Source organism: Heteronotia binoei, chromosome 11 (assembly GCF_032191835.1).
Source record: "Heteronotia binoei isolate CCM8104 ecotype False Entrance Well chromosome 11, APGP_CSIRO_Hbin_v1, whole genome shotgun sequence".
Taxonomy (NCBI): domain Eukaryota; kingdom Metazoa; phylum Chordata; class Lepidosauria; order Squamata; family Gekkonidae; genus Heteronotia; species Heteronotia binoei.
The window spans coordinates 54,332,221-54,358,145 of NC_083233.1; the positions used below are offsets into that span (position 1 = coordinate 54,332,221).

The 25,925-nt window shown below is 43.6% G+C and overlaps 1 protein-coding gene across 5 annotated transcripts in view; it reads left to right on the plus strand.

The window, feature by feature from the left end:
• Window positions 1-2,126: 2,126 nt before the first annotated feature.
• NF2 (NF2, moesin-ezrin-radixin like (MERLIN) tumor suppressor) overlaps window positions 2,127-25,925 on the plus strand; it is a 112,604-nt gene continuing 88,805 nt past the window's right edge. For 3 of the 5 annotated variants that reach the window (XM_060249747.1, XM_060249748.1, XM_060249745.1), the window contains exons 1-2: window positions 2,127-3,528; window positions 25,624-25,749. In XM_060249747.1, the coding sequence (XP_060105730.1) occupies window positions 3,415-3,528; window positions 25,624-25,749 (240 nt within the window). In that variant the 5' untranslated portion in view covers window positions 2,127-3,414. The remainder of the gene's footprint in view (window positions 3,529-25,623; window positions 25,750-25,925) is intronic. The other 2 variants (XM_060249749.1, XM_060249746.1) reach the window with 1 other exon arrangement.

A 25,925-nucleotide genomic window follows, 5' to 3' on the forward strand; every position in this document is an offset into this window, starting at 1 on the left:
TGACGTTCCCCACCCCTGATTTACAGGAATAAAATTAAGCTAGATGAAATGTGAGGGAAGAAATCCCAAGATGTATTTAAGAATGGGCTGGAGTCTATTTTGAAGTGTATTTATAGTCAAGACATTTATTTGTGATATATTTAGTATTATGTATATCAGTGGGTGTTCTTGTGGATGATATTCTAGGTGACTATATAATGAAAAAAAGGAAAGGGATTAATTTAATAATGGGGAATGTGGTAGATAAGGGGCATACATTATGAGGTGAGGGAGTAGAACTAGTCAGGACCCTCTGGGATTTCCCTTAGGGAGCATCGCCCGCCCACTCCCGGCTGCCAGGTAGCACCATGAAGCTTTTTAGGCTTAAACTGTTCTCTCATCCTCTGCACTTGCACAGAGGCTACCAACTCCATTTTTATTTCTCTGGGACATTGGGTCATTTACTGGCCACAGAGGAACACTCCTCCATTGCTTAATGTTTTTTTTTTCCTTTGGACCTTTGGAAGTTCTGCCTAAAGCCCCTACTGTCAACCTATGGATCATCCAATCAGACCATGTACTGGAAGTTAAGATGATTTGGATATCCTTGGACTTGCAGCTTTAGCAAAAAATAATATGAGGAAACAGGAATATAGGGTTGCCAGGTGTCTTCTGGCAGCGGAATTTAAGAGGCATTCTGGGAGTGGGCAGGGATGCCTGCAACGCACTGATGTCACTTCTGGCAGTGACATCATTGTGTTGGTAATATTGGGGGCGATGCTCTACATCCCCCACCGGCAGCCAGGTAAGACCTGGCAACCCTATTTCCAAAGTAGATAAGAGAGTTGCAGGCAACTAGATGCCCTGAAGAGCAAAATATCTTTATACCTGCATCTGATGCAAGCTTACTTGGAAGTCCCATTTAAGTCTGTAAATTGGCATAAGATTGCAATGCTAAAAGTTAAGCAAACAAAAAATGTTGCTCAGAAGGGAATTAGACAATTATTTTAAGGATAAATGTCTGTGGCTATTAGCCATGACCTTCGTGTTTTGAGGCATGAATTGTTGGCCACGTATTTTTCCAGTACCTTTAAAAAAGCTGTTATAGGGTTAAAGAAGCTGGTCTGAAATAAATGGTGGTCCAAGTAAAACTCCCAAAACCCATCCACATAATACTTTTTATTAGGGCCAATCAAATTACATAGCAGGAAAATGAAGACACTTCAGGTGTAAACATTCTGGTGTAGTTTGCATTGTGCTATAGATTTAAGACACAGAGCTGAGACTGACACTAGTATTCAGCGACATTGACACTAGTTTTTTTTTTCCAGTGAACAAAGGTCACAACATGGTTACATTTTACAAACACACACACAAAAATAACGTCTCCCTGCCATATCATGGTGACTTTCTCAGCGTCTGATGCCACCAGGTTTTAAAATTTGTTTTTTTAACTGCAGATAGAATCCGCTTTTGGAATTTGGGCAATTTCTGGATTTGCACTAGTTGCAATAGATGTCGAGACGTTCACAAATGCTTCCACTAGTGGGCGCACAGGCCTTCCTTTTAAGTCCACCCTCATGTCTTCTTTCTGGCAACGAACCCTTTTTGCTAGCGGAAAGGCGGGAGCCGCTCTAGACTATTTGTACTCTATGGCCAGCAGCTCGGCCGAAGAAAGCCCCGCTGGAAAGGAATGGCGACTTGCGGAGGCCAATGAGAGACAGGGACGCAAGTAGAGAAATTACCGACCTTGGTGCCAAAGAGGCAACCTCTGCAAAACCATCATCGCACTTCCGATTTCCAACTGAATATATGTGCGTGGATAATGATGCCCGATATGAAAATTTAAAATATATATAATTATTCTGGAGAACTACACCTGCCTTTCAATGACAAATACAAAGGATCTCGAGGCGGCTTACTATACAAAACCTTTTAAAAAATGACAGACATTTGAGGGAATGGGGTGCTTTTCCCACTGTCCTATGGTGGTATGTCACATAGGGAACCAGAAGTGTTAAGTCTGCATGCCACTCTTTCTTTATTCTATGCTTCGGAGGCGGTGGCAAAACTGTGCGGCCCGCCCCCGGCGGTGTTTGCGAGCCAATGAGCAAAGAGCGACCGGGAGTGGCAAGTTAGGCAGTCATGGCCGAGGTGAGGGGCAGTTTTTCAGGCGGGGAGGGGGGTGCAGAGTAGAGGCGTCGTTCCCTACGGGCGATTTCTGCCCTTTCCCCTGAGCGGGCCATAGCGAGAAGTCCTCCGCCAAGCTTGCCTCTCTAGAGACTCCTCTCACGACCCCCCCTTTGTCCTCCCCTTCACCAAGGAGGCCTCCCTTCCCCTCGTCTAATCAATAAGTAGAGCCCCTGACCCTTTCCTCCAGTTTGCATTAGGCGTTCATATTGCCGCCTCCCTCAACTATTGCCTATGGCCAGACTGGCCTTTTCAGTTTTCGCGAAGAAAACTTTTCCTCCTCCCCCTTCTTTCTGTAGTTGCACACACTAACTAACCCCTTCCATGGTCCCAAGTTCAGTGGCCGGCCACCAGTTCTCAGGAAGAACCACCCCTTGCCCTTTTTTGCTCGCCTTCCTTTCCAGGCGCACCCCCTGATCTGGTTTTCCAGAGCCCCTCCACCCCACCTCACAGACACTAACATTGAAGTAAAAAGCACTTTAGCTCCTCTTTGTCGCTTGTAACCCTTAGGCTGTACGACCTCATCTGGGCACCCCAAACCTTCCGTTCTCTTCTTCATGCATGCTTCCCTCTAACGAGTTTCTTCGTTGTGTCTTTTTGTTGAGTTCTTGGCCTTTACTGCTCTCCCTCCCCTCCAGCGTCCCGCTTACCTGTGGTGTGGCTGAGAGTTAAATGTCCAACCTGCAAAAAATCAACCCTTATCCTCTGAAAAAGTCAGGTCTTGAAATAATAGTGTAAGGAACTCCGCCCCATAAAAGAGAATCCTTGTCTGCCCCTTTTTAATCAAAGGCGTGCTCAACCAAGGGCTTCCTGGTATCTGTGACAGAGTGGCAACTGGATACTTTTCATCCATGCTTTGCCTTTTTTGTGCTTAAGTAGTTTTTCCAATTAAAGCACCGAGGCAACTCTGTAACGAGCAGGGAGTGTGTTTGGCCCTACAAAAGTTTTATCTACGCAGCTTTGTGGAGCTGTCACTTCGAAAGAGGCAGCACTTTGATACCTCTTAGTACCTCAACACTTCCTTTCATCAGGGATAAAAATATCAGGTTTTTTTTTTTTAAAGGCTCAGAGGTATGCTAGGGCTGCTAGTCTTCAGCCTGTTCCTCTACAGAAGGCCAAAAGGGGCCAGATTTGCACCCTAGGTTTCGTTTGCTTGGCTCCTGCCTATTTCAGCCTCTTGTTCTGTGGGGCAGCAAGGTTTGACTGTGCCCTTTTTAGCTTAGTTGGCTTTCCAGGCCTTTTGCCATGGCTGGTGCCATAGCATCTCGGATGAGTTTCAGCTCGCTGAAGAGAAAGCAGCCAAAAACCTTCACGGTGCGGATTATGACCATGGACGCAGAGATGGAGTTCAACTGTGAGGTAATGGCTGGTTTGCGCCCCAGAGTCAATTTATTAATGCATTGAACACAAGAAGATATGAAGCTGCCTTATACTGAATCAGACCCTCGGTCTATCAAAGTCAGTATTGTCTACTCAGACTGGCAGCGGCTCCCCAGGGTCTCATGCTGAGGTTTTTCATGCCTATTTGCCTGGATCCTTTTTAGTTGGAGATGCCAGGGATTGAACCTGGAACCTTCTGCTTGCCAAGCAGATGCTCTACTACTGAGCCACCATCCCTCCCCATTTTCTTTCTCAACCACACATATAATTTACTGAAAAGTGGCTAGTTTTTTCATTGGTTATCTGTCACATTCTTATCCTGCCCTTCAGAGAGATACAAGGCCCTGCATATGGTTCTTAACTCTTGTATTTTCAAGAAAAGCCATTTCAGAAGGGGACCATTTTGAACAAAGAAATGGCAAGGTGTTGCCTTAACCATTCCCCCACCAGCTGCTCCTCTCCAAATCATCTCCCAAAGCTTTTTGTTTTTTTAAACTTCCAACTGCTTATTGGCAAGGAATGATATACAGGCCTCAGATTCAGTGGGAGCTCACAGGAGCACAGCTCCTGAACCTTTCTGAGAGTTCCACCTCCTTGTCCATTGAATAGCATGTGCAGCTGCATAGCATTCCCTGGATGAGCTCCGCCACCTATTTTTCTGCAGAATGACCCCTGGTGATGTACACGAAAAGATTTTTGGTGTACAAGATGTAATGTGTATGAATTGGATCATTAGCGGATGAGAATCAGAAGAAGGTTGATAGCAATTAAAGGTGTAAAACTGTTCAATAACTGGAACAGTTGTGAGAATTAAAAGCTAGCTGTATGCACTGATGGATGATCTTCTATGACTTGATGGTAATTGCTTCTAATGAGATTTGATTCCTGGAAATTACCAAGGGTTGAAACTGGTGCCTTTTCCCACCCCATTCTCCTCATGCTAGAGATGTTCATTTTGTGGCTGATGACCCTAGCTAGCCTGATTGATCAAACTGTGCACTGATCAAATAAAAATTAAGGATAAATGAAAAAGGCAGCCTTGCATGAGTCTAACTGGGAAATAAAGATCTTCTAAACAAAGATGAATGGTGAGTCTATAGAGGGAAAATATTGACTCTTAGCTGATGGACCAAAGTTAGGTCACTGTAAGTGAGACTGAATGTTTTTATTGAGTTTGTAGCAGGTTTAGGTGTTGTAGATGTTTCTGCTTATGGGTTATTTTTTTTTCTTCCAGAAGGTTCATAATGACTGAAAACAAAGAATGTAATTGTGGCACAAGCTTTCATGGCCCAGACCTTATTTCATCAGACATATGCAGTGGTCATCTAGGTGGGTAGGCATATGTGCTGTTAAGTATAGAGAGGAGAGTATGTGTGTGTGTAAACAAAATGAAGTAATATCTCAAACACTGCTACAGAAATGTCAGAACAATGTAGCATACAGATGAATGGGTGTGTCTAGCTCTTCCAGTGGTGATGAATCAGCCTAGCATGATTTGTATTGTAATTTAAGGTCTACAGAGGGACAGGGGTGGGGTTGCCTTAAGTACCATAAGTCACTCCCAGAAGCCCCGTGGCAAAGAGTGGTAAAGCTGCAGTACTGCAGTTGAAGCTCTGCTCACGACCTGAGTTCGATCCCGGTGGAAGCTGGGTTCAGATAGCCAGATCCAGGTTGACTCAGCTTTCCATCCTTCCAAGGTTGGCCCAGTTCTTCAGTCTTAGAGTTCAGCCACTACCATGCTGTACTTAATAAAAGAGCAGCTTTGATCACTGCAACCTTGTCTCTCCATGCATTGAACCCACTATATTATAGCAGGGGTCAATTTTGTTGGTCTTAAAGGTGCTGCTTGACTCATGCTTTGTTCTGCTGCTTCAGACCAACATGGCTGCCCATCTGGACCCACTATATTATAGTCAGTTCTTAAATGCAGTTGTTGCAAAGTAGACAACAGGTCAGTGTTTCTTGTTTGGGAGGCCTGACGTTGTAGCTGGTGACTAATATGAGAAGCTTTGTTATACTGCTAGATTTTGTTTCCATCTGCTGCAAGGCTAGCCAGGGAGCCACCAGCCTTGACTCCTGCTGTAGCTAATGAAGGACATGGTTATGCAGTGGAATTTATGGCTACATTCTACTGCAGACAAATATTAAGTGATCAAGTGGTACTGTCTGACTGGTCACTTGACTAGTGTGGCAGCTCTAGTCACAATTAAAGTGAAAACGCCAGTCTATCTCTGAGCAGGATGTGTTCATACATCTGGGTCAGTTAAGATGGGGATGACCCTGAGTCACAGAAGGTTCTTCTGCCACCATCAAGGGAAGAATGTTCCTTGTAACCCTCTATTCCCCTTTTTCCCCCCAAAAGGAGATCTTAATATAGATTTTTCCAAATCAGAACAGCTTATCATCAACAATAAATACATGCAGTCTCAAAAAATATGCATACATGTTCGTCTGTCACATCAAAGCACTTCACCTTAAAGCTTGCTTTGAAAATGAAATTATGTCACAGCCCTTTCTTTTAAGGTCCTGATGAGTAGTAGACATCTAATAAGATTATCAATGTAAGGAAATACTATTTCTGTAATAATTATATACTTGGATGAAGTGGGCATGGAAGGATTAAAGAACATTTGAAGGGAATGCAAAGACTCCCCCACCCCCAGTATGTAAAGGAACAAAGGACATTTTAAGCCTGCAAGATTTTGCTCTGTTGGTGTCATGCTTCCTTGTTGCCTTCTTTTTTTACAGCAAATAGCTTCTGACTGTCTTCATATCAAAGCTTTTAGAAATCTTTCATCCATTTTCTTGCCATCCTGAGGCTTCAATCCTTTGTATACTTATAATGCAATCCTTAGAGTGTCTACCCAAAACTAAGCCCTACTTTGTTCAGTGCAGTTGATGGATTGCAGTCAAGTTTCATCAGATACAGCAGGACTTACCTCTGAGCAGGCATACCCTGGATCAGTCTCTTCCAGTCCAGCTGGAGGTATGTTTTTGGACACCAGGTCTTTGTGTGTGGGGGTCCAGCTGAATGTTTCTGAAACAGCATTTTAAGGCCTTCTGTCTCTTCTATGAATTTTGAGCTCTGCATTTTCATTTTGCAGAGATGCCACTGACTGTCCCAGCTGATTTCCTGACCTTTAATGCTCTTGACAGTGAGTGCTTTTGTAGGTCTTGAGTTAAAAGTGAATTGAAAAGCTTTACCAGCAGCAATAACGGGAAACGATTTTCCACTGGCAAATACATCAAGGCTGGCTTTCTATCTTATTACCAGTTTGGGAGCTCACTGCCAGCTTTGGGCTCTGGAATTTGTTATCTTTCTTTGTAGCTGATAGATAGCTGCTTACCACATATATATTTACTTGGCACAGAAGTGAACCAAAGGCATTCGCTTTCTGGCCCTTTGTAGGATCAAGTGACCTTTACTTAGGTCACACAAAGAAAGGAATAAAAAGGAAAGTGAAGGCATCTTCTGGACAGGTCACAGGAATTTCGCTTAGTCCTCTTCTCATCTTCAGGTATATACTGTAAAAAAAGCACAGGAGGTGAGGAGCAGGGATGGTCTATTTTGTATTTTGGGGGGCCACATGGTTGTCTAGAGCAGGGGTGGCCAACGGTGGCTCTCCAGATGTTTTTGCCTACAACTCCCATCAGCCCCAGCCATTGGCCATGCTGGCTGGGGCTGATGGGAGTTGTAGGCAAAAAACATCTGGAGAGCTACCGCTGGCCACCCCTGGTCTAGAGAGCCTCATGGCGCAGAGTGGTAAAGCTGCAGTACTGCAGTCCTAAGCTTTGCTCCCAACCTGAATTCGATCCCAGCAGAAGCTGGGTTCAGGTAGCCAGCTTGAGGTTGACTCATCCTTCCATCCTTCCGAGGTCGGTAAAATGAGTACCCAGCTTGCTGGGAGGAAAGTGTAGATGACTGGGGAAGGCAATGCCAAACCACCCCATAAAAAGTCTGCCATGAAAACGTTGTGAAAGCAACATCACCCCAGAGTCAGAAACTACTGGTGCTTGCACAGGGGACTACCTTTACCTTTTTTTACACATGGTTGTCTAGATAATAGTTGCAGGGGAGAAGTCTACTTTGCCATTTAAACTGACCCCCTCTGAATTGCTAATGCTTCATGATAAAACTGCTGCCATTAACCAGTTTGAGCTTTATGATTATAGTGAACATATACTTGGTCATAGCTTGGAAGTTTATTTTGTAATGTCCAAAACTTGAAGTATTGTTAGACCAGAGGTGTCAAATTCAAAAGAGTCCAGGGGACTTATTTGCTAACTAGCAATTGTCCCTAGTTGTTCACTAAAGAAACATCATTTCCATCTGAATTTTGCATCTGATTTTGGTATGAAATCAGGAATTTTACCTTAGATACTAAAATTGGGGTGGGGGGAATTGCAGCTGTTGTAAATTATATCCAGGTGGGTGTTAGTCTGTAGCAGCAAAGGGATCCAGTTTTAAACATCACAAACACCACCAAAATCGCATATATCCATCTCAAAGACTTAACAACATTTATTCCAGGATTAGTATTTATGAGTGAGAGCTTGCTTCATCAAATGCTTACATCCTGCATGCTTCTGTCTAATGAAATGTGCTTTGATGCACAACAGCTTATGCTGGAATCAATTTCAGTAAGTTATCTGTTCCTGTAGAATGAGCATGATAGTCAAAGGTGTTGTGTATATGCAAATGTGCATTGCTGTGTCCCAAAGACCTCAAGAGTAAGCATTGGCATAAAGTGGCAACTCCGGGTCAGGCAAGACTCATTGTTTCAACCCTGAAGTTGGTTCAGTAGTTTGTGCATAATAGGAATGTTTCATGCCACCTTGTTCCTTTACTCCCAAGACCTGATAAGGCCCCAGGCATTATGTTTGATGCACTTTTTATAGCTTGTATTATTTTTTCCTGTTCTGTAATATGGTTAAATAATTGATTAAAACTTGGTAGGGCTTATAGCAGGGGAGGCCAAACTTGCTTGATGGAAGAGCCACATAGAATAAACGTCAGATGTTTGAGAGCCGCAATACATGAACATCAGATGTTTCAGAGCCACAGGAAGGATGGAAAGAAGGCAAATAGATTGGGGGGGGGGAGAGAGGTGGAAAGAAAGCTTTAACTTTAGATGAATCCCCCAAGCTGCTGGCTGGCTTGGTTTGGAGAAGTGATTTAAAGAGAGAAATGCCTTCTCCAAGCTGGCCAATGGGGCGGTGGGGGCTTCGAGAGCCACACAATATGTGTTAAAGAGCCACGTGTGGCTCCCGAGCCACAGTTTGGCCACCCCTGGCTTATAGAATTAATTTGGCTCATGGAATGCCAGTTGACCATGGCTGATGCAGTGGACTAGTTTGTGGCTTCCATCTTCTTTGGCACCAGGGACCAGTTTCATGGAAGACAATTTTTCCACAGATCGGTGTGGGGGGCACAACGCTAGGATTTTTGCTGCCCCAGACTGCCTGCACATCCCATTCCTGCCCCCATGGGGGTCTTTAAAGGGGGAGACTGGGGCTGTTTCTGCTGCCTCCCCACTAGGTGACCAGGCAGCAGAAGGCCAATCTGCCTCCCCCTCCCATTTAAATGAGCGCTGCTGCAACCCATCTAAGGTTGCAGCAGCACTGCCCCTTCCTCCAGCCTAGGACCTGGGTGGACGAAAGAGGTGGTGTGGCCTCGCTCTGAGGCTGCCTCCCTGCCTTGGAGTGAGGTCCAGGCTGCCTCTTTCATCTGTCCAGGTCCCACGCAGGTGGGGGCAGTGCTGCGCCTCTGCCTCACTCTGTGGCCCAGTTGCTAATAAGCCACAGACCTGTACCAGTCCAAGGCTTGGACCAGAAGCATGTTTCCATAAGACAGGAAATGCAGAAGGAAGTTTAACTTTTCTGTGACTCTGAAGTCTTGAAAATACTGGAAGCAAGCTTTCTAGCTACACATTTCCCCCTTCATGCTTTAGAGTTTAGAGAAGAAGTAAACAGTGTGAAACGATGTGCCCTGGACCATTGCAGTCTGTGTGAATTCTGCATTAGTCCAGAAAGTGCAGCTGCCAGTGTATTTCAGGTGTGTTTGGATGAATGTCCACAGGCCTTTAAATATCCTTCTTTTAATGAAATGCAGAAGCACTCTGAGATGTCAACTGTTAAATGAGTGATAGATATCTCCCTCCCACCCATCCTAGTGATTTAAAAGTTTCCTCATCTTGTCCCTGGCTTGCTTGAATTACTGTGGCTGAATTTTGTAGTGTGTGGTGCATGTCCAATCATAGTTTTATTGGTCTTACCTCATAATACATGGAAGGAATTTCACAGTTCAGGAAACACAGTTTTCAAATTCAGACATTGTATACAGTTTGGGAATTATTTTGCTTGAGAAGCTTAACCAGCACAGTATTGCACCTTTTAAAATAAATTCTCTTCTACAGAGCATAGAAAATGATATTAGTGTCTGTACTCTCTTGTCTTTTTTGGAGGAAATAATCCCCACCTAAGTTTTTCCTTCTTCCCAGCCCATGTCTACAACTGAAATCAGAGTTTAAGAAACAGAATCGCCAGAGCCTTCCTTTTTTCTCTCAGTAATTCCCCTCAGCCCCCTTCAGCTTGATTTCACTGGCTCTTATGACCACCACCAGTTTAGATTAAAATGAAACTGTGTACACTCCTAAATAAACTTGAGTGAATTTAGGAGTGTATTTGAGGAGAGCCTTCTCCCATTTATCTCCCACCTCCACCCCATGAGTGGAGATCAAGAGGATAGACATTGCTTTGGGATTGCAGTGAGACTGTCCTCTACCTGTTGTAGGAATTTTTCTGGAGTAGCCCCTGTATTATAGTATTCCTGTCTCAAGGAGATAGGCCAGGCCAGATCTACTGAAATTATTATTCACTTATTCACTGCCTGCCTATTTCTTTCACTCTGCTTTTTAAGAATGTTAAGTACTGAATATTATTTCTTTTAGATTTATATTTTAGTCTTTCATTTCTGTGTTGACTGATTTTAAGCATATCTTTATAATGGTTTTGTTTGTGCTTAACTATTTGTTGTTAGCCATATTGAGGAACAGTTTTCTGTTGGAAAAACAACATAACATACCATAGTTTCTAGTATGGTTCTGAAGGTACAGAAATTAGAATCTTTCTATCACAGTAATGATCTTCCTTCTGAACGAAAGGCAACTGCAGAAAGCATCTTGGTTTAGCCTGCCTTCTTGTTTAGTAAACAAGTTAGAAGTTCAAATGTAAATTTGGATGTTAAGCAAACGTCTCATCTTTATTTTTGAGAGTTCTGCAATGCATCCTGCTTACTGCACTGTTATCAGGTTTGGTTTAACATGTGAAGCAGCTTTAAAATTGAGTCAGACCATTGATACATCTATCTGACATTGTCTTTTTAACTAGCAACAGCTCTTCAGGGTCTCTAACAGTGTCTTTCCCAGCCCCGCTGCTTCAAGATACTGGAAATTGAATCTGGTGTCTTATGATCATTATATGAACCTTCCTTTCTGTCAGCTTGCCTGTCAATTTCAAACCAGACACTAACAGCCCAATCCAGACATAAGTGGCGGCCAGCCGTGGCATAGCTGCTGCGCCACTAGTAGACTTCCTGAGGACTTTGACACGCTGGAGCGTGAGGAGGGGAGAGGCGTAGCTTGCCGTGAGGAAGACGGTCGCCATGGCAACACTGCTGGCGTAGGCACAAGGGAGGCGGAGGCAGCCGGAGGGGAGGGCCAGCCCACCCCCCACCCCCATTGGCCAGTCCTGGCGCATGTGCTCATGACAGTCAGGGATGGGGAGAGGCAGCCACAGAGAGGCTGATAGCCATCCCCAACCCGCCTCCAAACAGAGAATGGAGCCAATGATGGGCAGACCATCACAGGCAAAGGAGAGATGTCCCACCAACATGGGGAGGGAACAGAAGTGAGACTGGGCATGTGCACACGAGAAGCCTGGCTTGGTGGCGAGGTGGGGGTGGGGGTGAGACAGGGCCTGAATGCCGTGATCCACTTCACTTCACTTTCGCCCACACTTGGGCACAGCCCTCAGGCGCCACTGCCCTCGGGTGGAGTGGCGCTCAGGCGGCCCCCCGCCCACGTAACTCCCCCCTGCTGTGGCGACGCCGGCCATACGTTGGTGCAAACCCTTCCTGCGCCCATGTAGCGGCTCGTCTGCTCCCAAAAGACTTTCCGCCCCCCTCTCTGGATTGTGCTGTAAGATGCATAGTCTCCATAGCTGTACCTTGGCATGTTTACTGCCTCCTTGGAGGTTTAACAGAAATAGCTTTTCATTAAAAAGTCATTATCAAATTGTCATGCAGCATTAAGTAAATAAAAATAGCTTTTGCTGCTTCTGCAGGTGGTTCTGTTAAGTGTCTCTTTACAGTTTTTGACATCTATTTATTAAAGGAGGAAATCAAAGGGACTCTCTGTATTCTTGATGTTAGTTGTCTATGACTTTGAAAATATTGTGGCTTTTTTACAGTTGCTGTTAATTTAATTCCTGCTAAGTTAAGCACAGTATTAGGGTCTCATTGTGCCCTGTTACATGTAAAGGTGCTTTAGAAATGCTCCTCAGAATCATAGTTTCTTTTGTGGATCTTTCCAGCACGTTCTCAGACAGGGAGAAATAGAAGAAGGAGAAACACAACACTTGCCAGGTATTTAACAGAACTAGCTGCATCTAGATAGAACAAAAAACATTTATTATATGAGCCATGGAAATCCTCAGGCTTGCATGTTTCTTTTCCCTTAGCCTTTCCTTATGTGCTGCCTGGATACTAAAGACTACCTTGTTCAAGGCAAACCATAATTTGTCACAATGCTCAAATCAGTAGGAACAACAAACTGTGTTTTGTTTTCCTAGCTACAAAGCAGGATTAAACTGCAGTTTGGAACCATGCTTGTAAGCAAGAGTACAAACCATGTTTTATCATTTGCCAGTTTGAATGCCATGACAAACGATGATTTATTGGAAAGCCCAGCAAGGGGAAGAGAAATGGTGGGGAGAGGTGATAAATGAATCATGATTTATCATTATGTCTGAATAGAACCTTTCATTTTAAGGCCCACAGTGTTTTAACAGCTCTCATTCTCTGCAAGGTGAACTTGCTGCTCTTTCATATTGCCAAGGAGCCCTGTCTTAAAAGGGATATTTTCTGTTATTCCTCCTATGCCTTCCTGCTATTTTAGAACATGTTAGTTTCTCTTTCCATCCATTCTTCTGTGAAGGAGACTGAGCGTGCTTTCTTGGAAAGGAGTTCTAGTGAGATATAAGGTTCAGGATGGGTAACTTTATGTGGTCAGTTCTGGCCTCACCAAAGGAATTCATCAGTGAAAGCAGTATAGTGCTAGACCAGTGGTAGGTGATGTCCTGTTTTAAAAACTGTAAATTGGAGGCATATTTGACTCATGGCGGAAGTATAATAATTACTGGGGTTTAAATGGCCCAGCCCCTGTGTTTCTGCATGCATTCTGGAAGGGGGCAAATTCAGAGCACCAGTGTACACAGACACACAGCTGGCAGGCTCCTCTTTGTGATTATTGTGATTTTAATTGAAATTAAAATCTGCTTTGGAGACTTACAGGTGAAAGTAGAATATGATTTTAAAATTCATGAATAAATAAATTCATGTATTTATATCCTGCTTTTCTTTTAATTTCTCTTTGAAAAATCTACCAATATATACTTACTTTTTAAAAATTAGGAGTGTTTAGCATTGTTCCCTTGAGAGGAAGTGAAGTGTGACGGTTTGTGCGTTAGGATTAGGAAGACCTGGGTTTGAATCCCTGTTGAGCCCTGAGGCTCCTTGGGCGTTCTTGAGTCTGTCCCAATCTCTCACCTGTTCAACGGAGATTCTGTGAGAATAAAATGGTATGTACACCATAAGGTAAGGATGGGATAGGTAAAAAATAATTTAGTACCACTTTAAGGATGGCTCCCACTCCAGCAAGCTTCATTTATACAAATGTCAGCTATTTCCCCGCTAATATTTTGCTGCAGCTTTATAGTTGTAATTGCCTGAGAAGCACTTGTGTGTCGCTTGTAGGAAGGACACTGTACTTATATAAATTGTATTATCGGAGTGATGCTTGGGCTGGCTGCCAATTTCAAATAACTCCTGTTGCAGGTTAATAAATAATGTATCCCCTGTTAATAGGTTCTCCCCAATCTGACATCTCGGGACAGAGAATGCAGTTGCGGGATTGACCAGAGCCGGATTCTCCCCCCCGCCCCCTTCTGCTGAGTTTTAAGAGCTCGCTATTGTTTACTTAAAACATTCGGTGTTGATAAATTACAAGCAACTCCGCATTTAGTAAAGATCATAAATCCCTGGTCCGCAAAATAACAGCCTTCCCGCACTTAGCTGTGTTTATAAGAGAGTTTGTCCACGTATCCCTCTAAGACTCACAAATATATCTAACAAACCATGTTAAGATAAAGCTAATGGAATATGACAGGGCCACCTATGAGAGAACATCCATTCTCCTGCCGCTGGCTCAATAAGGGCATCAAAGAGAAGAAGGAGTGTGGGTGCGCCAAGCTCCATTACACACAGACGGTATCAGAGCGATTGCAGTCCTGCGTTTAAATGATGGCTACGCCTCTAATGCAGTTCTCATTTTGAGAATTTAGCTTTATTATATCATTCGGCCACAACTCTAGGTTATGGCAGTAGAAGAACTCTGCTTTTAAGCCTTTGCTTTGCTTATGGCAGTGACCCTCGCCAAAGGTTTCTGTGTTAAATCTTCTGAAGGAGGAACAGCGATACAGGTTTTACTTCTCACTTCCATGCAGACCGTTTGTCCAGCGCAGAGGCTTTGCTTGTGGTTCTCTAGCTGTGCAAAATTTTGATAATGGTGCTTGCCTTTGCACACATTATGATATGACATTTTTTTCATCCCTCCCTCCCTGTGAAGAGCTTACTTGGTTCTGCCCATTTTATTTTCACAAAAATCTACAAGGGAGGCCCTGATCTGGATAGCCCAGGCAAGCCTGATCTCATCAGATCTCAGAAGCTAAGCCGGGTTGGCTCTGGCAAGTACTTGGATGGGAGACCTCATTGGAATACCAGAGCTGGGAGGCAGGGGCAGGCTTTTATTCAGCCACCTCTCTGAATATCTTCCAGGCCCCCTTGAGCCAGTCATTCTCTCTTAGCTTAACTACTTCATGGTGCTGAAGATAAAATGGAGGTGGGGAGGAATAGCTTATGCCACCCTGGTCTGAGGCCAGCACTCTTAACCACTACATCACATTGGCTATGCAGAGGCAAACACAGGTTTGTACATATGGCAGAGTGTTGCAGCCAATCATGTCTTCCCAGGAAGTGTACCTGTGTGATGCCTACTTGAGTTGGAATGCAAAAAATATATCTTAAGTGGTATGTGGATTGGTCCATAGTTGGTTCATGTCTTTGAATGTAGTCTAGGCACATCACATGGATGAAGACTTTATTGTGTGTACTGGCTAAATGATATATTTTTTTTTTTACCACTGATGGGGGTTGGTTTTGTCTTGGAAGATGTAGCCTCACGGCAGACTCAGTGAGTGTCTGAAGGGACAGAGAATGGGTTGAGGGAAACCCTCATGCAAAACATAAGGGCAAGATGTATTATTGTTGGTGGGAAATGTTGTGGAGTGGCAAAGAAGGCAGTATTTTTGTGACCAGATTTGGGATGCCCTGCCAGATGGTGGTCACATATCTCCAAATATAGAACTGTATACCACCTTTGTTCTGTTTTCTGCCTGTCCTTGTGGAGTCAGGTCTTTTCCTCCCCAGTAGAGCAAGCTTAATTTCAACGAGGGATGATCACTGCAGATCTGGAATGTCCTTCAGATAACACCTATGCTGGGCTTCCCGTTGACAGCCCTGCTGCTTGCTACTAAATAGATGTGCATCACTGTGCAAATCACATAGTTCAGACAATGCGTGGCAGACTTGCAAAAGTGTAGAAATGGCTTCAGAAGGGAAAGTTGGATAGCTCCCAAATTGTATGCTCGTGTAAATTAGATTGGGGAACTCAGTGTTTCTGAGCATGTGCAGAAGATAACCATAGCCAGAATATACTAGGGCAGTGTTTCCCATTTGCAGGGTCTTGACCCAGTACTGGGCCACGGAAGCTTCAGTACCGGGTCACAAGAAAAGCCAAAGCTATCCCCGCCCCCAGCAAAGCATGAGCTCTGCTCTGCTTCCTTCCTTCCTTCGTCTCTCTGTTGTGCAGGGAAAAACTAGCCTTGAGGACTGACACAGGCTGCAAAGCCTGAGCTCCGTTTGGCTTCCTTCCTTCCCCTGTCTCTGTGTTGTGCAGAGAGAAGCTGGGCTGCCTCTCCTTCCTTCTCCCTCCCTACCAGTGTTTGAGAGAAAAGCTGGAGTCCACTGGCACTTTAGACCTGTGAAATGTTCTTCAAGGTATGAGCTTTCATGTGCCTTGCAGTATGTTCTTTTGGGGAGATTTCCCTGGGAGGCCTGAGCAGCAAAGAAGGGGGGGATGTTTTATTCAGCCAGGAGGGTGGGGAGTGGGCATTCCAGTAGATATTTTTTTTACCAAATGATCCCTGGGCAGAATTGTTGCTGGCTAGGGTCATCAAATGGTGAGTAAGGCTTTTTTTTCTTTGTCCCCCCTTCCTTCCTTCCTTCCTTCCTTCCTTCCTTCCTTCCTTCCTTCCTTCCTTCCTTCCTTCCTTCCTTCCTTCCTTCCTTCCTTCCTTCCTTCCTTCCTTCCTTCCTTCCTTCCTTCCTTCTTTCTTTCTTTCTTTCTTTCTTTCTTTCTTTCTTTCTTTCTTTCTTTCTTTCTTTCTTTCTTTCTTTCTTTCTTTCTTTCTTTCTTTCTTTCTTTCTTTCTTTCTCTGCAAGTGATGCCCTGTGTATTCTTGGTTCTGGGTGGGCAGGAGGGAAGCAACAGTGGGAGGGCTTCTAGTGCCCTGGCCCCACTGGTGAACATTCTGGTTCTTTTTGGGCATTGTATGAGAGAACTTTGGACTGGATGGTCCACTGGCCTGATCCAGCATGGCTTCTGTTATGTTCTTTCTTTCAATGTCTTTCTTTTCCTTTCCTTCCTTTTCATTCTTTCCCTTTCTCTTTCTTTCCTTCCTTCCATTTTTACTGGATAAAACTTTTCTGTTCATCATACTGTTGTTGCAGACATAGGAGCTCTGCCAATGAAAAGTTGGCACCCCCAGTTGTAGCTAGCTGGCCTTTCTATGAGATTTCTGTGTGAGTGAGTGAGAGTGAGAGGTGTGGGGCAGAAAGAGATTATTGGAGATTACTGCTGTATATCTCAACAGCACTGGAAGTGATGGTACTATGAACCTGGCACCATTTTACTGGTCCTACTTTTAACAGCTGTCTGACACCAAAATTAAACTCCTCCTGTAGATATTAAAAAAGGATGAAAGAAGTTTACTGGCTAAATATCTGCACAACAGGTTGCTTTTAAAGGCATGGGGAAAACAGCCAGTGAAAAGCTGCAAGCCCCTCATAAATATCTTTTTTGGGATCACTGCAGAAAAGCTTGTGTGAACTTCATATAACTTGAAATTAATTCATTAATTGCAGTACAATTCTCTGCTACCTTTAACAGCAATTTCCCAGTGTTTCAGCCAAAGTAAAGTATGAAAAATAACTGTCAAAATATTTTCTTGAAACCAAGCAAGCTTGGTTGTAACTTGAGGCAGAGTTCCAGTAGTAGCAGCTGAAGGAAGGGCCTACTAAATATGTCAGCATATTTTGATGTACAGCAGCTGCCAGGGCTCAGTGTGGGTGGTACCCAGTACTGGCATTCCTGATGGCAATGGCAACAGCACTCCCAGCTGCATACACTGGCCAGTGCTGTTGAGGAAGGGGTGTGTAGGTAGTGCAGGCAACTGAACATGGGCATTAGGAGTGCTTTCAAACTGGAGAAGAACATACAAACAGAAAAGTGCATGCAGTTGTGGGGGTGGAAAGAGAGGACTCCGGGAATGTATGAAAAAGTTGCAGACCGTCCACTCCCCCCCCCCCCCATTTTGGCTCAGCATGAGTTTCAGAGAGATTTTTCTGAAAACTAAGTTACTTCAGAAGAAGAGGCAGGTTTGGGGGAGTGCCCTGAAAGTGACATCACAGGAAAAGGTGGAGTTTTGGTTCAGTGTGCCCTGGAATTGACATCACTTGGCCCTTGACCTGGAAGTGATACCACAGGAAATGACATGATTCCTGTCTCCCAGCTCCATCCCCAAAGTCTCCTGGCTCCACCCCCAAATTTGAGTGGACCACAAAGGAGAAATGTAAAAATAACCGGGCCACGGGAGAGAAAAGTTTGGGAAACCCTGTACTAGGGCTTTGAGGCAAGTACTAAGCACTTTTTTCATGTGTTCTGATTGTTCCTTTTGTTGAATGATTTTGGTTATTGGTAAACTGAGCAGTTGCAATATGCTATTTATCTGTGAAAGTGTTGCCTTGTATGCAGGGCTTTTTGTAGAAAAAGCCCAGCAGGAACTCATCTGCATATTAGACCACACCCCTGACCCCAAGCCAGCTGAAACTGAGTTCCTGTGCGTCCCTGCTCAAAAAAAGCTCTGCTTGTATGGAATGCACATTTAAAGAAGAATTTAAGTTCGCATGCTTACGTTTATAACATGAAAAACAAAGTCAGTGTTCATTTACTCTTTCCATTGACTTTGAAGTATTGATCCTGTTTGCAAATGAATGTTCTGGCATGGTGCTTTAACCTATTTTTGAAAGATTTTCCAGATTATGTTGACCTTGTGGTCTGGGGAGCATTGGAGCCCTTCATAAGATTTAAAAAGGTAGAAAAAGATATGGTTGATTGCCTTACCATGGGAAACAGGCAAGAAAGCAGGTTATTTGAATGCATTGTTAGTAACACCAGTGTATGTAATGCTGTGTAATATGTTGGAACAAACACAAATGGAATTAGAAATGATCATAGTTAAGTTAAATCTCCAAAAAAGTTATACTAGTTAAATCTCCAAAAGTTATACTAGTTAAATTTCCAAAAAAGAATACTAATGTGGTTTCAGAGTCAAATTTATTGACACACACAAGTCAAACTTGGATTCTGTGGTTTCCCCAACAGTAGTTAAATTGGTATTACTGTGCTTGTGAGTCAAGGCATAAAATTTAAGAGCATAAACAGTCATGTGAGTGCTAGTTTATATGTTGTTGTTCAGTCGCACAGTCGAGTCCGACTCTTTGCGACCCCATGGACAAAGTCATGCCAGGCCCTCCTGTCTTCCACCATCCTCCGAAGTCTGCTCAAATTCACGTTAGTTATATCAGTATCACTGTCCAGCCATCTCATCTTTTGCCGTCCTCTTCTTCTTTTGCCTTCTGTCTTTCCTAGCATCAGGATCTTCTCCAGTGAGTGCTCCCTTCTCATTTGGTGGCCAAAGTATTTGAGCTTCAGCTTCAGCATCTGACCTTCCAGGGAACAGTTTGGGTTGATTTCCCTTAGGACTGACTGATTTGATCTTCTTGCAGTCCAAGGGACTTGCAAGAGTCTTCTCCAGCACCACATCTCAAAAGCATCTATTCTTCTGCGCTCGACCTTCCTTATGGTCCAGCTCTCACAGCCATACATTACTACTGGGAATACCATCGCTTTGACTATACGAACTTTTGTTGGCAGGGTGATGTCTCTACTTTTTAATATACTGCCCAGGTTCGCCATAGCTGTCCTCCCAAGGAGCAAAAGTCTTTTAATTTCATGGCTACAGTCACCATCTGCAGTGATCTTGGATCCCAGAAATGTGAAGTCTGTCACTACTTCCATGTCTTCCCCTTCTATTTGCCAAGGTGTGATGGGGCCGGATGCCATGATCTTAGTTTTTTTGATGCTGAGTTTCAAGCCTACTTTTGTGCTCTCCTCTTTCACCCTCAATAAGGGGTTCTTTAGGTCCTCTTCACTTCTGCCATTAGAGTAGTGTCATCTGCATATCTGAGGTTGTTGATGTTTTTCCCAGCAATCTTAATTCCGGCTTGTTCTTCATCCAGGCCAGCAAGCCGCATGATGTATTCTGCATATAAATTAAATAAGCAGGGTGACAATATACATCCTTGTCGAACTCCTTTTCCTATTCTAAACCAATCAGTTGTTCCATATCCTATTCTGACAGTTGCTTCTTGACCCTTATACAGGTTTCTCAGGAGACGTGTGAGGTGGTCTGGTGCTCCCATCTCTTTAAGGACTTGCCACAGTTTGTTGTGATCCACACAAAGACTTTAGCATAGTCATTGAAGCAGAAATAGACGTTTTTCTGATACTCCCGTGCTTTCTCCATAATCTATCGAATGTTGGCAATTTGATCTCTAGTTCTTCTACCTCTTCAAAACCCAGCATGAACTTCTGGTAGTTCCCAATCTACATACTGCTGAAGCCTAGTTTGCAGAATCTTTAACATGACCTTGCTGGCATGTGAAATGAGTGCAATGGTGCGATAGTTTGAACATTCCTTGGCATTACCTTTCTTTGGGATTGGAATATAAACTGATCTTTTCCAATCCTGTGGCCACTGTTGTGTTTTCAGAATTTGTTGACATAATGTGTGCTTCACTTTAACAGCATCATCTTTTAGGACTTTGAATAGCTCAACTGGGATATCATTTTCGCTCGCTTTGTTGTTAGTAATGCTTTCTAAAGCCCATTTGACTTCACACTCCAGGATGTCTGGCTCAGGGTCATCAATTTCACTGTCATGGTTGTCTGGGACATTGAGATCCTTCTTGTATAATTCTGTGTATTCTTGCCACCTCTTCCTGAGCTCTTCTGCTTCTGTCCTTTATCATGGCCATCTTTGTTCCCTTGATTTCTCCAATTTTCTTGAAGAGATCTCTTGTCCTTCCCATTCTATTATTTTCCTCTATTGCTTTGCATTGTTCCTTCAGGAAGTCCTCGTTTTCTCTCCTTGCTGTTCTCTGGAAATCTGCATTCAGTTGGGTGAATCTTTCCTTTTCACCTTTGCCTTTTGCTTTCCTTCTTTCCTCCGCTATTTGTAAAGCCTCATCAGACAGCCACTTTGCTTTCTTGCATTTCTTTTTCTTTGGGATGGTGCTGATTCCTGCCTTCTGTACAATGCCATGAACCTCCAACCATAGTTCTTCAGGCACTCTATCAACTCTAGTTCCTTAAACCTATTCTTCACCTCCACTGTATATTCATAAGAGATGTGATCAAGGTCAGACCTGAATGGCCTAATGGCTTCCCCAGTTTTCTTCAGTTTAAGCCTGAATTTTGCAATGAGTAGCTCATGATCTAAGTCGCTGTCAGCTCCAGGTCTTGTTTTTGCTGACTGTAAGGAGCTTCTCCATCTTTGACTGCAGAGTATATAATCAATCTGATTTCTGTGCTGCCCATCAGGTGATGTCCACGTGTAGAGTTGCTTTTTAGGTTGTTGGAAGAGGGTGTTTGCTATGACCAGCTTGTTCTCTTGGCAAAACTCTATTAGCCTTTGTCCGGCTTCATTTTGTTCTCCAAGGCCAAACTTGCCAGTTGTTCCGGTTACCTTTTGACTTCCTACTTCGGCATTCCAGTCCCCTATGATGAGGAGGACATCTTTTTTTGGTGTTAATTCTAGAAGGTGTTGTAGATCTTCATAGAACTGGTCCACTTCAGCCTTTTCTGCATCAGTGGTTGGGGCATAGACTTGGATTACTGTGGTATTGAATGGTTTGCCTTGGTTATGAACTGAGATCATTCTGTCATTTTTGAGATTGTATCCCATTACTGCCTTCCTCACTCTCTTGTTAACTCTAAAGGCCACACCATTTCTTCTACGGGACTCTTGACCACAATAATAAATGTAGTGATCCTCTGAGTTAAATTCACCCGTTCCCATCCATTTTAGTTCATTGATTCCCAAGATGTCGATGTTCATTCTTGCCATCTCTTGTTTGATCACATCTAGCTTACCTTGATTCATAGATCTTATATTCCACGTTCTGATGCACTATTGTTCTTTGCAGCATCGGACTGTTCTTTCACCATCTGACACATCCATAGCTGAGCATCCTTTCGGCTTTGGCCCAGCTACTTCACTCTTTCTGTGGTTACTTGAACGCTCTTCCCCAGTAGCATATTGGGCACCTTCTGACCTGAGGGGCTCATCTTCCAGCGCCATATCGTTTAGCCTTTTGTTACTGTTTATGGGGTTTTCTTGGCAAGGACACTGGAGTGGTTTGCCATTTCCTTCTCCAGTGGATCACATTTAGTCTGGTTTCTCAGCTGTGGCCTGTCCATCTTGGATGGCCCTACATGGCAAAGCCCACAGCCTCATTGAACCACACAAGCCCTCTCACCACGACAAGGCAGCAATCCATGAGAGAGGCTAGTTTATATGCACAGGGCCAAATTGCAACTGTGGGAGAACACATGTTCATCTATGAAATGTTGGCAATTGGTATTTCAAACTAATCTTAGAAGTCATCCTGCCGTGTTCCACCCAGTTGCCCCCCCATCTTACAAGCTAATGCAATATTTAATGTTTTGAGAATGTTACTGTAGGGTTTGCACTGGCTTATATAACACTGCACTTCATTTGCAGTCTGTGGACGGGTTTGAACTCCAGCTGGGGAGGGCCTCCGTGTCGTTTGTATTCTAAAATGCAGCTGGAGTTTGAAAACATTGATTCCACAGGGTACAAATCTGCATCTGTGTATGAAAGCCTCTTGTTGGCAGACTGCATTGGCCTGTATTTGCAAGTGCCTCCTTTGCCTGGTCTTTAGTGAATGGATGAGTCTCTTTGCAAATGGACTCTCTCATGAACCCTTTGGAAAAATTGCAGCAAAGATTGCGGGGGGTGGGGTAGGACAAGATCCACAACCAAACTGATGATGCTTCATGTGATACAATTTAGCCCAAGTCGGAAATAACCTCACGCTAAATGTATTAACCCAGCTTTTCTCTCAGAATGACAGAGGGATGTAATAGAATCTGAAATGCTTCTCTCCCTAAAGTTGTGCATGGGAGAGCTAAGTTCAGATTCTTGCTTGCTGTGAAACTCTTCAAGTGACCTTGGGTCAGTCACACATGGCTACCCCATTTCACAGGGTTGTTGTAAGGACTGCATATAGAGAACTATGCACACCGCCCTTACATCCTTGGAGGAAGAATGTGATAAATAGTAATTTCTCCAGGCCAGTTTGGCCAGGGATCCAGGAGGTTTTTGCCATGTTCTGGGCATGGAGCACGGGTCACTTGGGGGCATGTGCATGTGCGGGGAAGGTACTTGTGAATTTCCTGCATTGTGCAGGGAGTTGGACTTGATGACCCTGGAGGTCCCTTCCACATCTATGATTCCATGATAAAATGGGATGATTAAAGAGTTACCTGTGAACAAAGAGGTAGGGAACAGCATGTTTATAAGCTGTACTGCTTCCTTGGGTGAAAAAAGGGAAGCCATGCTTTCAGGCAGAAATGTCAGCTGGCAACAGTGACCCTGAGAGGTCTGATGCTTTGGGTACTGGGATGTTCCTGTGTGTAGGCTTCATTGAAATGAATGGGAGATGTGCCCCAGCCCATGTTTCAATGAGGGCTTGCTGTTTGGTTTTACTGAAAAGATATTTGTGTGGCACCAACAATATCTAGGACTTGGCTTGGGTATAGTGGAGATTCAGCACCGCTTGATTGTTAGAGAATCCAAGTAGCTACAACCTAGAACGGGGATGCTTTGACTTTGCCATGTCCTCCTTTCACTCTCTTGTCTGCTTTCCCCCCCGTCTAAATGTATACTGAAAACTTCTTGGGGCAGGGAGCTGACTTTTGCATACAGCACTCTGTAAACACTGCATAATGGGATTTCTAGCCATGTAAAGCAGATGACACATGTTATCTGTCCTCTTTGAACAGCATGGTCCAATTTCTCAGAATACCTGTGTGTGTCTGTGTGTATTAGCCTAGCACTGGCAGTTATTGGAGGCTGAAATCTCTTTTCCTTGAAACAATTAACCACAAGAGGGCAGTGTGTGATAACAGCTGGTGAATGAATAGCATTGAAGAAGAGCAGTTGTTGCCATGTGTGAACATTAATATTGATGCTGATGTTGCGCAGGTAATCCTAAAAATGAGAGATTCTGACAGGCTGGGGGGAGAGATTTTCTGCCTTCAGGCTTTTGAAGAAGGGCCATATGTCCCTGAGTGCTGCCTGGGTGTTCTGCCTCCATGAATAGAGTCCAAGTGTTGCTTGCATCTGATGAAGTGGGTTGCAGTCTGAAAGCTGATGCTTTGATAAATAAATAGTCTGATAGTATTTAGGTGCAGTTGGGCTCCCTATGATTTGAAATTGGCAATTTGCATATTGCTTTTGCTTGATGCTGTATCAGTAAATTATGCTTTTTAAAAGTCTCCACAAAATCTTCTTGTGGCAGGAGGGAGTGGAAATGGCCAGGAAAATGGTACAGATGTGGATGAGACCTGCAGAAATGCACACCTTTCCAGCCATAGAGAATGCAAAAGTTATTTAACCTTTTTTTCCCCCAAACCACAGATAAGTGGGGGAGAATGATTAGGGGATATCATGTGGCAGCTCCAAAAAACCCTCCAGTTTAGACACAAAACTGGACCAAACTTCAGTGTGGAAGCAGCCCAAATTATAACTGATAACAGAGCCACTTAGTTGGGCTGCTTGTATATATTGAGCATCTATGTTGCATACTTTATTGAAATAAATGCTGCAAACGAAGGGTATTTTTACCAAGACAACTTCAGTGTCACCCTGCAAAACTAACATGGAGCAAAGGCGGTGAAGTTGGTCCTACAATATGACAATGAGGCTTTTTTCTGGTTTAATAACTTTTGAAGGAGGCCATTACCTTTCTTTTTGAATGGGTAGGAATGTTCTTTAGGGCCTGTATTTGGGATGCAAGTATAGCTGGGATGGAGAAAGTAGAGAAAGAAGTACTTTTCTCCCTTTCTCACAATGCAAGAACTCGTGGGCATTCAATGAAATTGCTGAGTAGTCAGATTAAAACGGAGAGAAGGAAGTACTTCTTCACCAAAGGGTTATTAACATGTGGAATTCACTGCCACAGGAGGTGGTGGCGGCTACAAGCATAGCCAGCTTCGAGAGGGGGTTACATAAAAATATGGAGCAGAGGTCCATCAGTGGCTTTAGCCACAGTGTGTGTGTATATATACATATACATATATATTGGCCACTGTGTGACACAGAGTGTTGGACTGGATGGGCCATTGGCCTGATCCAACATGGCTTCTCTTATGTACGTGAATGTTTCTGGAAGGGTTTTTAATGGGAAATGAAGTGAACTCGGCAGAGCAAAGGCTGTATTTCAAAAATTACATAGCAAGCCCCAAGTAATGGACTTGTTTTAAATGAGCCAGCATGTTCTGCGTCTCCTTTATAACTACTCCCCTCCCAAACGCAGTGTTCAAAGAAATGTACATGAAAGCCACCCTTCAGTTACTTTACTAAAAATAAAAGTATGTACACTGTAGGGGAATGTTTGTACAACTCTTTATCCTCAATGTAACATACTGGTCACGTTACCATAGTCTTCTCCATATCTATGTGAGCACTTTTCCCCATAAATGACTCTGCTCTTCTCCCTCACTGCCCATATTTGGTGCCTACTCTCTTTGTTAAGCAATGGCCAGCTTTTCCATGAAGGGAGTAAACAAAAATGCAAAAGGTGCATCCTTATACCTAGGATGTGGCATGAAAATGCTGAAGTATTGCATTAAAATTTGCTGGTGCATCTAAGGATGGTAGCTTTAATACAGAATAAGAGGCACTTAGCTTTTTAGAATGGGACCTCCTCTGGTGATTCTTGACTAAAAGGGGCTAGCTTTGTTAATTGATTCCAATTCTTTAGCTTCTTATTCTGGCTGTTTTTTCTTTCTTTTAGCCTAGTGATATTATTGATTGGATGTGAAAATAATCCAAAACGTTGTGGAATTCCTTGTAAATGGGAGATGATAACATCCAAATCTTCATAGTGAAAGCAATTTGTTTACATTTTCACACTTATATTGTTTTCACTTTTTCTGACTGAATAGCAAGGCCATGTACAAGCATGAAAATACCTAGATTTGATAACTGGAGGTTGCAAGTTGATTTGCTTCTGTTTCTATATTGCAGGTGAAATGGAAAGGAAAAGACTTATTTGATCTGGTATGTCGGACATTAGGCCTCCGTGAAACTTGGTTCTTCGGTCTGCAGTACATGATCAAGGACACTATGGCCTGGCTCAAAATGGATAAGAAGGTGGGGCTGTATCTTTCTCTTCGGGAAATGTGTGTAAGCAGGGGAGGTCACCACTGACTACACTATTCCAGCTGGTGGTCTGAGAACACCCAATAATTGATCATTATAAAGCTATGTGATTCAAAGCTGCTCAGTGTCTAAATAGGAGGTTTCTGAGAGCCACAAGCAAGCTGGGA